At 40.8% G+C, this 17,699-nt stretch overlaps 1 protein-coding gene across 2 annotated transcripts in view; it reads left to right on the top strand.

Annotated features, from left to right (window-relative positions):
- The window catches only part of TSPAN12 (tetraspanin 12), a 75,551-nt gene that overhangs the window by 46,783 nt on the left and 11,069 nt on the right, over window positions 1–17,699 (top strand). For both annotated transcript variants that reach the window (XM_063134058.1, XM_063134057.1), the window contains exon 5: window positions 7,959–8,033. In XM_063134058.1, coding sequence (XP_062990128.1) covers window positions 7,959–8,033 — 75 coding nt within the window. The remainder of the gene's footprint in view (window positions 1–7,958; window positions 8,034–17,699) is intronic.

Genomic DNA, 17,699 nt, shown 5'->3' with positions numbered 1-17,699 from the left:
AACTGCTGCCCACCCCGATTACAACTCAATTGTGTGATAGTTTGAATGGGCACACATAAATGACACACAAAAACCCCCTGGCTGCCATACTCATACTGATCATCCAATCTACATTGCAAGTGAAGGGCGTTCACATAGTCAGTTGCGGTCAGTATAGCCTGTGCATGGGAGGTGAACAGGGTTTATTATTTATTTAACTGTTTAATTGAGATATAGACCACTGAACATATTTTAAAAGCATCTCTAAGCAGTTCTCAACATTCATTAAAATATACATTAAAATATGATTAAAATACATTAAAAAATTGCTAAAACCTTTATAGAAAACATTAATACATTAAAATCAATTGCCACAACATTCCAACTCTTAACAGTAAGTTTCTTACGCCCTTTTGTCTAGCAGAGGAAGCCAGGTAAAGCATATGTGCATCCCCAAGATGTGCATTCTTTTAGTCACCTGGAGAAGCTAGGCACCTGCCATTCTTTTCTTTTTTTGGCGTGTCTGGTATAAAGGAATGTAGTTACAACAGAAGTGTAGAATTAAGAGTGCAGCAGCTGCTCCATTACCTTGTACAAATATTGACACTGGGCTTGGATTGTTTACTAAATGGAAATATTTCAATGTATCATTCAATAGTCAATCTGTATGAGCAGAAAAAAATAAACAACTGACAGCTATTTGGCTTTAAGGTCTGCAGAGAGCCAGACATGACAGCAACTGGAATTCATCACTTCTGGATTCTAGGCCTTTCATCAGCTTTTTGTTTGTTAGGGTGGTCGATGCTGAATGTTTAGGCAAGGAGAGAATACAAAATCTACTGTTTGGAATCGTTTTCAAGCTGTATAGCATGGCATTTAAAGTGCTATGGATTCTTTCTTTTCCAGGTGAGCTGTTTCCATCCACAAATTCTAAAATATTGGTAGAAAGTGTCACTTCATTGGTAGATTTCTTCATTGGTAGAAATCTCTCTTCAAAATGGTCTCAGTTAAAGCAAAATACTTCTGGCATGTGGGTAGTTCCTGTGCATATGATTTAAGTTTCTTTCTTTCTTTCTGCTTCTCTTTAGCATTGAAAACACTTACAACTTTCTAAGAAGGAAAAAAAAGGAGGCTCAAGGGGCATTTTAATTATCTGTTTTCAAATCAAAATTGAATTATTGAAGGCTTTCTTCAATTAATGGCCAGCCGGTTCCATACTCTGCTGTTACCACTGTAATCACAGTTAAGCATAAAGTTAATCATGTTTAAATGTTAGCCATGGTTTATTTTCTTAGCTCATTTTGAAAAAACACGGCTTAGCTTATTGAGCTGTGTCTTGCCCAGAAAAGCATGAGCAGAAAAGCACAAGCAAGAAGACCTGCTCTTTGCATCAGGGTTCATCACATCCATTCGTTCCGTGGTAGGCGAAGCGCCACAGAACTTGAGATTATTCAAACACCTCCTCAACATCAGGGGATGAGAGAAATATAATTGCAAGAATACTTTTGCGCCATTCCCCTCCCTTAATGTTTGTAATCCCCCAAAAGAATAAGTCCTGGAAAGTCATCCTTGGTGTCAAATATGTCAGTTAGGGTTCTCTGCTGAAGAGAAGTCCACATGGAGACAATAGAGAGTGTTCTCAAAGTGCTACAACAGGGCAACTTCCTATCCTTGACCAAGTTGATGGAAGTGTACCTGCATGTTCCCACCCGTCCAGCATGCCTTAATCTTTGCACCAATTGAAAAGATATTTCCCTTGGATTCATTTCTGTAAGCATAAATGGATAAGTACTTGACATTTATTATATCGGAAATGATAATGTCGAGAAGATAAATCCTAAAATGAGTATAGTGGCAAATAACACCAACCTGAGGGATATTTGGCCTGCTTTTCTTGAAACCTATGCATAACTCTTCCCCCCCCCCAACTTTTTTTCTTCCATGAATGGTGTATCTGATGGGGGAAAATGACGTTCCTTTGCATGTAACGTTTGTTCGTTTCTCTCTCTCCGCAATTTGTTTTCTCTTCTGTTTTGTTAAATTCACAATATAAAATAAAATAAAAAAACACCTGAGGGAACCGTTCAGTTCATTCCTGGTTTCCTTCAAGTCAACAGCTACATTTCCATTTGTTGACCTAAGATTGCAATTTTGTTTTGACCTTATCTGTCACGGAGAATTATTTATTTATTTTAAATGACCTGGTGACATTCATTCTATTCCTGACATAATTCGTTTTTCTACATTGAGGGAACGCCCTCCCCCAGGCATGCAAAAGGAAGAACCAAGTTTCACCCAGCACTCAAAGATTTCAGTATGGGTAACCTGAAGGGGAGCCAAGGGTGAAGATTTAAAATGTTGTATAAAAAAATGTGATCGCATTTTAACAGAGCATTTTCTAGATTTATTTTTGTGCTGCCTCCCATGCTTCATTAAGATTGTATAGCAGCAGTAACCTTAGGACCTTTTGCTGGACCTTTTCTTCCAAGTTCCTGTTGGAAGTCAAGCATACTATTGGGAGCCACACAATGTTTCCTAGGGTACAGACAGATGTCTGGGTTGTTTGCTTCCCAAAAGAAAGCTGGTCGCCAGCGGGAAATGCTGTGCTTGGTATCTGTTGGCATTTGCTTTGCATATCATATATGCCAGCCTTTTGAGTTGCCCTGAAGGGTTCCTTCTGCAGCTGCCTGTCATTGGAATCTTCTCTCTAGCTTTTGCTCTTCTCTCTTCCATCTTTCCTCAGGAGGGAGGCAGCGGAGAGGCTGGGGTGAGGGAGTAGTTAACAACTTCAAGGATCACATGGTCTCCAGCTCTCAAAATACATTTTATTGGTTTTAGAAACATGAGACCTGCAACAAAATGTCTTCTGATCAGGATTCCATCCACTCCATTGCATTCTCCTTCCGTACCCCATTTTTCTCCCCCCCCCAGCAACAGACAGCATTCTTTGCACGTTGAGCATGCTCAATCCGCATTGTGCTGCTTTGGGGGATCTCCCTGTTCCTTAGGCTCCCCCCCCCCAAAATTATTATTTTGTACTTCAGGAAACTTTAGGGTTATCCCATGCCTGCTAATACCTCCCTATTGCGTGTGGGGTGGTACCCTCTGGCATAACACTTGCTTATGAAGAGTCGTCATTTTTCTAATGGAAAACCCTGAGACTGCAGTTTGGTCTGTACTTGCGAGGTTGTATTAGAGAGCCCACTCATACTGCCAGAGATAATGCACCTTAGGAGTCACAGATGATGCTCATGGACCTTAGGATTCAGGTTCAATGACTCTCTAAGCTCTAGGAGGTTTCACCCCAAACCCTTTGTGATGGTTAAATGGCCAAGCCAAGGGCAACCAGAGATGCCATGACATCTAGGCAGATCCAATCAATGGCATCATGTGAAGCTGACAGAGGAAGAGTAGAAGAAAGCAAAAGTGAGGATGGGAGTTCATAACTATCAGGAAAGGTCTTCATAGTTGCACTGATGGGCTCTTGAATAATATTTACATTTTAAAAATAAGTGAAACCCTCTCAAAATTGTATCTATTATAGCAGCCTTGTTTGCACATGATGCTAACCCATGGTTTGGTTTTTTGAATTCTGGGTTGTTGTGACGTATGAACCCAGCTGTACTAACAAACCATGGTTTGTTAACTCCAAACAACCCAGAAATAGAACCTATGGTTTGTTATTGGGTTGATTCACATTACTTTCAGATGTGGAATTTATGGTCGTCATCCCCCAACACTTTTGTGAACCGCCCAAAGAGCTTCGGCTATTGGGCGGTATAAAAATGTAATAAATAAATAAATTCTGTGTGGCATGCACCTTGTTGGCATATCTATTTGTTATTTTGCTCATGAATCCAACCTTTTAAGTTCTGATAAAATTTCTCTGTTGATCCGGGAATACCAAATTTAAACTTACGATAATAAGAGGTGGTCTGAGGTTTTTAAACCGTTTTCTTCTTTATTTTGATTTAACTTCCTTAAAGATAAAAGTCTGTCCAAGAGACTAGGAAGCACAGTTCCTACCACACATTTCAAATAGGAGCTAGAACTGTCCCTGGAAATGAACGCAACATGATCACGTCACATTGTTTCTAGGGGCTAATTGGAAAAAAATATGTTGGTGGCCCCGTCTTATTCTTTCATAGCACCATTTTCAGGGACAATTTTGGCCCTGTTTTGAAAGTATGTGGCAGTAGCTTTGCTTCTTAGCTTCTTGGAGAAGATTTTATCTTTCAAGAAGTTAAAACAAATAAGAAAATGATTCAAAAACTGTGGATCAACTTATATTAAGGCAAGTTTGCTAAGAACCTTCCATCCCCCCCTGCAAAACAACAACAACGCACACTCACATCATCCAGGGAAGGCACAGAAAATAGAAATTAACATGGTTTGAATGACAAAAAATAAAATAAAAAATAAAGTTTGTTGAATCTGAGTCAAGGCTTGTTATATATTTGAGAATTACATACATGCCAGATTCAACTTATAAATTGACTAAATTTGAGTTTTGGCATCATTGCTTGTTATTTTTATCGCTCTAGCATAAAAGTCCACTTCAGCACCTCCCTGCCCAACTTTTAATAGTATTCTTCTTAAAGGTATTCAGAGATTTTTCTGAACAGCTCCTGTAAATCAGAAAACAAGCTAAATGAAAGATCTTGTCTTCTGCACTGCTTCAGCTGTGAAACATTAAATGGCATTTCAGTAATGGAAAAGTTTGAATAAGCCAATCTATTGAACGCAGAAGAAATGGCTGAACTCTTGCCTATGGGGTGATTTTATATTTCCATGTTTGCAGCACTTGCATCATTGCCTCAGATATGATGGTGAATTCAGTCCAAATGACATACGTGTCTGCATTAGAACAGTGAAAGGGAATAAGTTGGCTCGATACAAGAAAAGGTGTTTAAATTAATAATATTGTCTCCTAAATTGTGAAGATGTTAGAACTTAATCATTGTGAGCATTATCTTGTATTACTATGTATTAGGTATTATGATATCATTATGTATTATATAAAATAATAATAATGAGAGGAAGAAAGGGAATGAATTAATAAAGTAGGAGATGCATCTTGACAAATGATTAGTTTTCTCAAAATGTTTGAACCTTGATAGAAAAGAGTAAACCGGAAATGTTTACAAGGGGCGATACACTAAAATACTTCTTAGAAAAAGACTTGAAGACCAACATTTCCCACTTGTGGCAAATAACCGCTCCCCTACTCTTCTCCTTTCCAGCTGTTTTGCAGAATCCCAGGTCTGCCACTAGCCAAAGTTGGAGCCTATTCTGCTAAATATGCCAGCCCAGAAAATGTTGGCTAGTTGTACTCACATTTTGCAGTGAGCTGAACATAGCATATGCTGTGCAAAGCATAACTTATGGTGTGGAACTAGGGCTTGGCATGATGAACTCTTGAATTAAGGAGTTGAATTAAGGAGCCTAAAGCTGTAGCTTTCGGAGCAAGTGTGGATGGCCTATGCCACTGGTGCAGGCCGATGCTATGTATGTCTACTTAGAAATAAGTGCTAGGCTGACTGTGTATGCAAAGAATTGCAACCTTAAATGTGGGTTAGGTAGTTCATACAGGAATGTGGTCCCTGACATTCTGGTAGCTCCCATCTCAATTAATTTGAATGCATATGAATGACAGTGACCAAAAAGAAAGAAATCAATACATCTCTCTCTCTCTCTCTCTCGCTCTCTCTCTCCACACACACACACACCCCCTGCACTTATACGCTCATGCTTTTAATAGCTGGTGTAGCATAGTGGCTATGAATGGGAGCTATACGCTAAACACTTCTAGTTCAAATCTCACCTTAACTATTAACTCACTGGATAGGCTTAAATAAGCCACTGTCTAAGCTCCACCGCCTGTTATACGGATAATACTGACCACTTTACGGACTTTTTTTTAAGACTGCAGAAATAATGCATGTGAAGCTCTTTGAATTCTCAGATGTACTGTAGAAATTCTCGGTGGTGGTGGTTATTATTATTATTATTATTTTCTTAGTGTATGGTTTGTCCTATCGATGCAATTTGCAGAGTAGTGGCTATAGTATTAAAATACTTTTGCGAAACCCTAGTACAGCGACCCTACTCTGATTTGCTGTATAGTAAATAATTGCCTTGCAACTTGATCCTAAAAGTATTACTTGGAAGTGAACAACCCTGGTTATGCAACATGCTATATAATATATGGAATTGATAGCACCAGCTGCCCATTCCAAGTTCCTCTTTCATCCTTATTCATGAAAACTGCTTTCTTGGCAGTAAGTGTTGTTGCTTGTTGCAATTCTGTAAGCAGCTTTTATCAGGGCTTGATCAACTTATCATAACAGCTGATCCTACGCATTGTTGGGTGCGTTTAAGCCCATCAATTTCAATTTTTATTTGCTTGCGCCTAACTCAGCATAGGATTGAGCTGCAGTTAAACTACAGAGTGGATCAATAGCCCCATTGGTACACAATTATCCAGTCCAATGTAGGCAGTGTCCCAAACTTTGGATTAACCATATTTACCTGTTTGCAAACATCAGGCTGGGTCTGGGAAACCAGGAGAGGAAGGAAAATAATAACTGTTCACCCTGTTCCATAAACCCTTGCTTAAGAATGCATACAGTGCAGTAATATGTAGATTTTTCATAGCACTTCTTTTCCTTCTTCAAGCATGGTTCTCGTGCTTCTGCAAGCTCTTATACAAGCAGAAGAGTGTAATAAATACATTTTAACTTGGTGTTTTAAATTTGTAATTTTGCATTGCTGCTGTTTTTATCTGGTTGAGCTTTTATATTGTATTTTATACTATGGTTTTATACTGTTTTATACTTTGAATGTTTTTAATTTTTGTGAACCGCCCAGAAAGCTCCGGCTATTGGGCGGTATAGAAATGAAATAAATAAATAAATAAATTTGGATTTATTTTCACTTTTCTTACTCAATACTGTAGTGCAAATTGTAAAACGGCCTTTCTGTGAGTGGAAGGTGCACGTGGAAGCACACCTTTGGATCAAACCCCTTGTTAAGATTGCTATTTTCTTACATTTTAGAAATGAATAATTGGTGTCTTTGGGATCATTTGTTCTTCACAGCATTCTAGTATTCGGTTATGTTTTTGTTAACAATTAATTTACATCCTTGAAGCAGCTTTTATTAAAATATATTTTATTGTCTCAATGTGAGGGCCAAACTAAACATGGCATTAATTGTGTGAATGCAATTAATGTGGAAGTATTCTCAGTGGTGTAGCTAGGTAATTTTAGACCCTGAGCTTAATGGTCTTAAGGAGAGGGGAGCGTACTTTAAATGGTTGTGTGTATCATTTCTGTTGTGAAGCACACAACTAACAGTTTTCTTCTCTACATCCCACCATTCCATGCTGTACAACTACTTCTACATTACGGATACGTTAGAGCAAACAAACAAGGAACTGCCAACCTTGACAAAAATAATAATAGTACTCTGAACATTTTACACTCAAATCTTGACTTCAGGAATAAAATGGACTTTGCTTCTGCTGCCCTTATGCTAAACACATTTATTTGGCCACAAGCACCATGTTGTTGTAGAAAAGAAGTAATAGCAACTGAGGGTAGAGGGTCTAACAGCATCAAGGCTGCAGGAGCTGCTGTGATACCAAAGAAAACAGCCCTCCCATAGGTATTTTTTGCCTCAGGAGGGCAGATTGTTGCTTGGTCCACAGCAGTGGAGAAAGGGTTAAACTCTTCCACCCTCCTGGCTTCTATTTACATACCAAAAAAGAGCATTAATTGCATCCAGAAACACCCTGTCTAGTTTGGCCTAAAACACTGCACAATAGTTAATTATTCCAATACTGTTAAAAAGATGAGGGGGGACTTAATTTCCAAGCTACTCGTTGCTTTGAATTTTTCGATTTTATGGTTCCCCCTGGTCCCTTGCAAGACTTATTTCAGTTTAAAATGATAAAAAGACTCTTTTGTGTTTTACAGTATTTTGGAAGTTTGCTTGTGATATTCTGCATTGAGCTGGCCTGTGGCGTTTGGACCTATGAGCAGGAAATCACGGTGAGTGTGGACCTGGGGAAAAGTGCCTTGTTCAGATCTTTAAATATATATTTAAAGGTTCTATTTAAATATCTAATTCTGACTTTAAGCCCTTCCGTGACATTTGTGTTGCTATCTTCAACATGGAAGCAAGTCCTATGAAAATCAATAGGATTTTTAATATCCTCCTGATTCAATCGGATTTGTACTATTTAGGATCAGGAGAATTAGAAACGTGTTCAAAGTTTTAATGTCATCTTCAAATTGTTCTGACTTGTATTGTTCCTACTATATTTTCCACACACAAAACCCCCTTAAAAACGTTATAATGGGTTGTATCCAAAGTTAGTCAAATGTAAATATCATTTATTTCAGTGGGTCTGTTCTAAGTAGGGCTGATATTGGATACAACCCTGTGTGTGTAAACTGCATTTATTGCAGTGTTTCTCTCCATCTTGATACTTCATTTCCTCTGCGGGGAGGTTCTCTTCTCCATGATATGACCAGGTACTAGCCCAGCTCCAGGTAAGTTTAGCTGTGCTTGAGTTTCATTGGAGCTAATGAAACAAGGTAGCCATGACTGACCAAAGTTCTCTTGCTTTCAAAAATGGGATGCGATGCATATAAGTTTCCTGTATAAGTTTCCTCAGAAGTAACTCCCATTGTGTTCAGTGGAGCTTACTCCCAAGTAAGTGTGCATAGAACGGCAGCTGTGCAGAGCAATCCTGTGCATGCTTACTCCAAGGTAGGTCTCACTGCATCCTGTGGCGCTCACTCCCAAATGTATTTTTAGTCACAGCTGGATTTGGTCATAAACCTATTCCAGCAGTTAAGTACTATGTGCTGGAAAGCCTTGAAGCTGCATCTTAAATGCTTGTTTTCTGTGTTCTGAGTTTCTGCTTTCAGGTGGCATCACTGTCCTTTCCTTTTCAAGCCAGAGGTATAATTCTTGCATAGGAAAATAGTTTAATCACTGAGGAGAAAACAAGCTGGCATGTTATTCCACGAGCTGTTAAATTCTCCCATCTTATTTTCCATTTCGTACATATTTATGAAGAGAGTGACAAGAGTTTTCCACAGAGCTGCCAAGATATACCCAAGGCAGTGGCCTTTCAACAGCAGCAAGTGTATTAGAAAGTATGTTGCTGTGTTGTTGCTGTTTTCTCTCCCCCCCCTCTTTATTTGAAAGAGAATTCATTTGGTATTTGTACAGCACTGGGACCCAAGGAATTTTTGGCAGAATTTCAGTCTCAAATTGCACGCTAACAGTTTTCATCAGAATTCATTCCCTTGCTGTACAGATTCCGCTGAAAGGCTACTATTCCAAATATAACTGCAGTTAAAAATATTACATTGTTGAAATGTCAGAATAAAAATGGAAGTGTAACTGGATGTGCTTCGTTCACCCCATAAGTACAGCTGCCCTCTTCCGGGAGTTTCGTGAGGAGAAGTTTTTCAGAGCTCAGTAATAACCCTCCTCAGTGGCAGGTGCATGAGGGATGGACTCACAAGGGAAGTGTTCACAGTGAATAGGCAGTGCCGGCTTTAGGTTTTGGGGGTCTGTTGGGGAAAGCTTTTCCCCACGGGCTCCCCTCCCTGACTGGGCCCTCCTCACTTGCTTCCCTCAACACAAACAGGCAGATGGAGACTGCAAGGCAAATGGAGGACGGTGCTCCTGTGTTGACTCACTTTGGTCACTGCTTGCATGTTTGGAGAGTGCAGGTGAACGGGCAGAGACAGCAAGAAGAAGAGCAACAGGAGCAGATGCATGATGAGGCTGGCCCTGTGCATAAGTCACATTGTTCCTCTTTCATGTGTGTGAGTGGGCGTGGCAGGGGCAGCGATCAGCAGAATCAATATTCCTGTCTTCTTTTTTCTGGCATCCACACTCTTCTGATGAACTATCAGCAGTTAACAGTAACCCAGTTTGCACAATTACAGCACTGAACACGCCATGGTAGCTTATTAACCCCGCCACACATGCCGCCTGGATTTTCCTAATTACCCTCACTGGCGTGTCTTGCCATGTCATCCCAACCCAGATAGCATGGCTTGTTTTAGGGGGCAGCAAACCTTAAATAACCCATGGGCTATTGTTGGGTGATTTGAGAGTTGCTGTCCTCTCAAACAAGCCATGCTGCCCGGGTTCGGACAACACAGCAAGCCATGCCAGCCAAGGTAATTAGAAAAACTGGACCAGCATGCAACCAACACTGCAATCGTGTGAACTGGCCCAGTGTCTAGAATGTGAGTACACTGTTGTGAGTGTTTGGAATCAATATATTTTAAAATGGGACAATATAAAATGTTTGTGTGGATAATTCTGCTCTATAAGAATTACAAAGGACTTGGTATTATTATTTTTTGTCCTCACCTGTATATTCCCCACTCCCTCCAAAGAGCAAGGGTAATCCATTTTATACTCTCAACAATCCAGCGAGGAAGGTTTGGCAGAGAAATAATGACTTGCTCAAGGCCACCAATTCATTCATTTATTACATTTTTATACTGTGCAATAGCCAACGCTCTCTGGGTGGTTTACAAAGATCAAACCCTAAAAATACATTATAAAACCATTTGCATACAAAAATATGAAACAGTTTTACTCAATCAATAGTAAAATATCTGAGGTCCCATTAAAAATCACATCATATGCTGTAACGTGCCTGGGAGTAGGGGAAAGTCTTAACCTGGCACCAGAAAGATGACAATGTTGGCATGAAGCGGATCCCACTGGAGGCAGCATTCCATAATGAGGGGGCTACCACTAAGAAAGCCCTCCTTCTTACTGCTGTCCTCTGAACTTCTGTCTTGGAGGAGTCACTTGAATGAGCACCTCAGATGAAGATCGTAGGATATGTTCAGGTTCATACTGGGAGAGGCACTCCATCAGGTATTGTGGTCCCAAGCCGGATAAGGCTTTATAAGTCAAAACCACTTTCTATTTGGCTCAGAAGTGTACAGCCAGCCAGTGCAAGGCTAGAATGGGTGTTACATGTGTCCAATTCATGACGAATCTGAGCAACTTTATCTTCAAAGTGTCATGCAAACTTGTTGCAGCATGCTACCGAGGGTTCCACCATCTCTTGTACTGGCCCAGAGTGTAACAGGCCATGAACCACCTGGAAAAGCTCCGCTGGACAAGACTGAGAAGATGCAACGCTGGTGGAAAAGAACTGTCTCTTTGCCACCCTCACCGCCACAGAGTAGGCTCGATAGTGAGCTCTAACCTGTGTTCTATCAGACTCAGCATGAGTTTTCCTTCACCTGCGTTCCACCTGTCTCCCCTCTTTCTTCATTGCCCTCAGCTCAGGTGTATACCAAGGAGCTAGCCGGGCTCTGCTCACGCCCGGGCTCTGCGCTTGGGCGTGATCATGTCAACCACCCAAGTCATCTCTGCATTCCACAGGAGCACCAGCCATACCAGCAGAAAAATCCCCCAGAGCCCTCTGGAATCCATTGGAGTCAATTAGCCTCTGCGGCTGGACCATTTTAATAGGCCCCCCACTCTTGGCTGCCGAGAAGTCTAAACCTCAATAGAAAGTGATCTGACCATGACAAGGGAGTAGAAGTTAATTCCCTCACTTTCAGATCACCATCCTCCTGCCCAGTTGAGAAAACCAAATCAGGTGTATGTCCCTTTGCATGCATTGGGCCGATGACATATTGAGACAGCCCCATGGTTGTCATGGCTGCCATGAAGTCCTGAGCCACCCCGGATGCAGGAGCCTCAGCATGGAAGTTGAAATCCCCAGAACCATCATCCTGGGGGTCCTCAACACCAGATCCGAGACAACCATCAGCTCAGGCAGGGAGACTGTTGGGCAGTACACCAGCAGAATCTCTAATCTGTCTCGAGTACCCAAGACAAATTTGAGACACTCAAGACCAACACTCAAATGAACAGGAAGCCTAGAGAGGGATATCGTATTTCTATAGACCACAGCAATCCTTCCTCCCCTGCCCTCAGGTTGGGGCTGGTGCTGCACCGAGGACCTGAGAGGGCAAAGCTGGGTGAGAGTAACCCCTCCCATTTCAGCCACCCAGGTCTCAGTGATACATACGAGGTCAGCCCCCTCATCCACAATCAGATCATGGAGGAGGGAGATTTTATTTTGGACCAACCTGGCATTCAGCAGAAACACCACCAAACCCGAGGGAAAGGCCTCCAGGAACCATCCAGTTGGGGGAAGAACCAGAAGAGGGGATAGCTGTAAGATAGCTTTCAGAGGCCACATTCCAATGGTGTGTGAGGCCAAAAATATCAGCATATATTAGTCTAAAGCTCTTACTGCTAGTCCCGGCCTTAGGAGAGTCAATTCAACCTTTTAAAATGATGGGAGCGGGGATGGACTGCACAAAATCTAGTAAACTGTCTAGTGCTTTGCAGTTGGGGAAGAGGGTGAAGCCAGGGGGAGTGGACATAGCCATTTGGGGAACCCCAAAGGGCCTAAGTGGGACCAAAAGAGGCCAGATTTCATCCCCAGGGCTGAGGTTCTGCACCCCTCTAGTAATGTATACCTTCACAGCAGCAATTCTGTTTTGGTGCCTCACAAACAAAAGAATTTCCAGTGTAGCTTTTACCTAAGTTGTTGGGGCTTGTTCGTTTTTACGTTTTTGAAAACTTTTACTATAAACTTCAGTTACTCTTTATATATGTATTTATTTAAAAATGAAGCTTTTCAATTTAACCATGAAAGTGGCAGATGTGTGTTACACATAATTCACACATACTTATTTTGTTTCCTTCTATTAAAACATCAATCATAGTTTTGAAGGCAACGTTCAATTCTTTCAGTGGTTGCGGTTTTCCATCTTAGGATTTCAAGCAAAGACAATTTAAGTTTGTGGTAATACCTTGTGATATTTATCTCCATAAACTCTGTCACGCTGCAGTTTCCAGCATTTTTCTTTCTTATTTCTGCTTGATGTACACACATCTGTTCAGCATGGGTGTGTAATTTCGTTACCATTCTTACCCTGCTCTGTTCTTTCTGTTAATATGTGTACATATAGATGCTTTGGACCAGTTTTCTTCTTTGCTGTAGGCCTTTTCTGGTCCTTTTAATAGTTGTGCTGTGTGTAGCTTACCTGTCCCAATTATCTCTGCCTGATGTACAAAGCTAAGCTTCCATGTTTCTCTTTGTCAAATTTGCACCCTTACCTGGGACTGACTTGAATGCTGTGCGACGTACTTCGTAGGAAGCATGCATGTGATTGTGTGCTGCTGCATGGTTGTTGTAGAAACATATTTCTTCTTTATTTTCCTTCAGATTTCATTTCCCCCCACACTCCTGCTTTGGACTATCATTAATGTCTGGTGGCTTCACATTTCAATTGCACATTGTCTCCCTTCCTTCATTACTAGCCCTGTTTACAGAACACAGCACATTCAGTGCTGGTGTATGTTGGGGGGGAGGGGCAGAGCAGCAGAATCTGGATCATGTCAGCTGGCCCTGCTCCATGGGCATTCAGTGGACCTTTGGAATAGATCGTATATTTGTATGAACTATTTGTCTGTGCAAACTTGTCCACGTAGTTGGGACACCTGTTTTGTTTTTGTTTGTTTGGAGAGTCTTGCATTCGTGTTGCAGAGTCTTCATGACTATGGTACTCAACAACTGTTTTGGCCTACAATACTCATCAGCCGGCATGGTCAATGGTCAGGAAGGATAGGAGTTGTAGTCGAAAATATCTGGAAGGCATCACACTGGGGAAGATTGGTACTGGATCTACTGGTTCCAGTGGTTGTGATCCCTGCTGTCTGCCTTCCTCAAGGTATTCACTGTACAAGTCACAGACTAATGCCTGGTTTATTCATTTCTTTTATTTGGTGCACCTTTGTCCTGACTTTCTTCCATCACCAAATTTAAGGCGGCATACCTTGGGTTCCCAAGTGTTCTCCCTTGCAGGCACTGACCACCCTTTCAGCCAGGTGCCTTTATCATGTGTTCTCAGATCATAAATGATCACACACTCCCCTCCCCATTCCTTCCCCTAATTAAGCTACTGCTTAGTGAGAGCAAACCAGGGTCAAATTGTGGTTTCACATCCTGGCTTATTCCTGGACCCTAGTTTAATCAAGCCACCATTCCTTAAATTCAGATGTCACAGGGAACAGTGGTTAGTTTAAAATGGAAAGCAGAAGCTTTCGATCTCCTCCTCCTGGCACATGAAAGAGAGAGGGGAGTGCAGAACTCTCTTGCTGGGGCTCATTTATAGGGCAGGAAACCATGGGCTCCCATTTCATCTGAACCGCACAGTCTCTTTGGATTAGGAGGTGGAGTGAGGTATTTTCTAATCCAGGAACATGTGTTCTTTCATTCACACTTGTTGCTATTTATTGGAGATCTTTAAAGGCATTACAATGAAAAACAATTTCTTCCCAGTACTATCAATGCAATGTGGAGCATCTTTCAGGAGCTAGGGCTCCTGAAACAGTGAACATTAGTCACAAATAAGGCAAAGACTAGGGATGTATGGATTTTGTTAAATCCATTCCAGCTGTGTTTCATAGATTCTCAGGCATCTTTCGTTCCATCGTCCCAGTTTGAAGGGATTGGATTTTTAATTTTTAGGGATGTACGAGAATTTCTTTCTTGTTTGCAAATGCATGTTAGTGTAGGTGTGTGCTTTCATTAATGCACATTAGCATAAATCACCCCCAAAGTACAACAACAACCATTGTTCTGTACATCCACACAATTCAGAAAAAGCCAGTTCACTGCTGAATCCACAGGTCAGATTTGTAGAAATCCAAACTGATTTCAATCCATTGTGGATTTCTCTGACACCTATAGCAAACACCAACCTGTGTAGTGTACCATTTTGGCTTCAACTTAGCATGAAGTTCTGAGAATGCCTGAAGTGGTGTCAAAGCTACATTAGTGCAGGTGTTTGTGCATCCTTGCCAAAAGAGAGAGAGAGAGAGGCTAATTTGTCCCCTCTTTGGCATATGTCTGATGTGAGAACATTTGTATCCAATGTCTGATTTCTAACTTACAATTGTTTCTCACAATCAAAAGTGTTTCTTATGTGTTTAATGTCTTCCATACATAAGATTGCAAAACCACAAGTTGGCTCTTAGCTTTCTCAAAGCAAAGAGTTAGCTTGGAAGTTATTAGAAAAATTATGATAAACATAATTTTAAAAACCAGACAGCTTGTTGAGAGTGTGGTTGATTAGAAAACAGTGAAATCATCCACATCTTCATTCATGGACCTCCAAATGCACCCCTCAGAATTAAACCATTTCCTTGATATATTATAAAGTGTGATAAAAAGACACATACCTTTATCTTTAGACTAGACGTGGGGAAATTATTTGGTTTTGAAAGGTGCATCTGGAGATGTGGGAATTCATGATCTCATTAAATAATTTGCGTAACAGCTGAAATCAAGAATGCCAACCTACAAATGTGAAAATCTCTCTTTTATTAAATAACTGTGTTTGTGAGGTTTTGCCTGAGGACACCAGACAGTAGTCATTCAGAGTTCTGTAGCTGATCAGACATTGACTGAGATCTCAATTTACACTTAAGATTGAGATTTTAATTGCATTGCTTAGATGGGGAAGTGAGTTTAAGCACCTCTTATTCCAGGTTCGCAGATGTTAATCTTTACAAAGACTGGAAGAATTCCAGCAAGGGAGCTGAGCTGGTCAATTAACTCCCAACTGCAGCTGTGGCCAAATATCCTCAGGTGACGCAGCAGTCAGCTCTGCCTGCATTTAATGGTAGTTTCCAGTTTCCTCCGTAATTGTCATTTAACGTTTGACTCTATGTCACGGCGTGATATTTCATTTTCAGGGCACAATTAATATTAACGAGAAGTGTGACCATGTCCCAAGTTCACCAGTTTAGTATAGCCACCAACCGTGGCACATTTCCTAATGTGCGAAATTGTCATGTGGTGCAAAATTAAAAGACTGACTTACAAAATATCTAAAAATGAGGGGGGGTCATATTGTTTTTTTCTACAAACACACTCACACGCAATGCATCATTTCTGACCAAAGTTGTCTCTCATTTACAGATTTCTGTCCGCAAGTATGAAAAACGTAAACTGGGCGAATTTCACATAATATAATATTTGCGTGAAAGTTGTAGTTACCGTTGTCAACAGGAATGATTGAAAGTTCAGTAAAACCCGCTTTTGTCTGATTGTTAATATATATCAGTGCCACACTGCTTTCTTTTTTGGTGGGGGTGGGTTACCTTGCAGTTTGTGTTTGTGTACTTCATTTCTTACTTCATTTCTGTAAGCCTCTTTGGATCCATCTTTGATGCATAAAAGTGAGCCCTGAATTATTAAACTAAGTAACCTGAGGGGAAAATGCTCAGCAAGCTGAAAGGTGACGAGGCAATGATGACGATGGTAGTGGTGTTTATGGATAGGTATAAATATCTTTTGAATATGAAACAAGTCACTTTTTGCATTTCTGCTGTCTAAAGTTACTTTTTTAAAATCTTAATATAACAATTGGTATTATTTAATATTGATTTGATGCCAGAAGTGTGCTAAGTACTAGGAATTGCATAATCCTGAGCACCTTGTTACCTCATCCTGGTTAATGTTATTTTTATCATCCGTCCACTCCTTTGCTTTCATTTGTGTTCTTTGAAAGTCAGGATCAAAAGTTCACATGTTGCACCAAAAATCTTTTTGGCTGGAGGGTTTGGATACACATGGAAATCTAGAGTTCAAATTCATTTGTGGCCATGAAGCTCATTAGGTGCCCTTGGAGAATGCATCACTGTTCAGCCTATCTACTTGACATGTTTGTTGTGAATTAAAAACAGTACTCAGTTCCTTGGAGTAAAGAGATGACATGAAAGCATAGATAAACAAATATGATCAGAAAGACAGTAGTCCAAACATTACACTGATAATTGGCTGCTATGATTGTGTCCTGGAAGGATTCTCCTCTCCCCTCCCTTTCCTTCCTGCTGCCAAGTCAAATTGGCTATAGACCTGGAGAAATCTGGGAGAGGAGTTTTACTCTCCGTAACCACATAATGACTCACATGCTTGTTTGAACCATTGAATTGCTCTTTTTTCCTTTGATGCTAAATCTGTCCTTTGTCCTAAAGGTACATCTGGCATTGCACCATTTGCTTGCTTTTGTTGTCAGTTTGTGTTGCATTATAATTTTGATAATATGTAGTAATAGATAAAACTATTAGGTATGGATTTCCCCCTTCTGGAAGGGGGAAGTGGTCTAGATGAATGTCAATACTTTCTCAACTTTATCATAGGAACATAGGAAGCTTCATTTTGTTGAGTCAAATCATTGGTCCACCTAGCTCCATATTGTCTACACCAAGGGTGGGATATCGTTTTTCTGTTGATAAAGTTGGGTTTATCTGTTGGGGGCCATATGTCAGTGAGATGAAAACCTGGGGCCATAGTCAAGTTGTCCCCTCTCCCCCACTTTCGTGTGTGTGTGTATGTGTGCGCGCAGGCTTGCATGTGTGCCCCCCCGTGTTTCTCACTCTGCAACCCCTTTCCATGGTGGGGACAAGATCACTCTTAACAGAGGTCTGAACTGTTTGCGAACGGAGGGCTTCTGAAATGTAAGCATTTTTCCACACCTAATTTAGAAGAAAAAGGGTGGAGCTTGATGAGCTATGTTTGGTTAAGAGCTTGGAAGCCAGAACTAATATGCTTTCTTAGTGGAGCTGGATGT

Source organism: Elgaria multicarinata, chromosome 9 (genome assembly GCF_023053635.1).
Source record: "Elgaria multicarinata webbii isolate HBS135686 ecotype San Diego chromosome 9, rElgMul1.1.pri, whole genome shotgun sequence".
NCBI lineage: Eukaryota > Metazoa > Chordata > Lepidosauria > Squamata > Anguidae > Elgaria > Elgaria multicarinata.
This window is presented reverse-complemented; position numbering and strand designations above follow the sequence as displayed.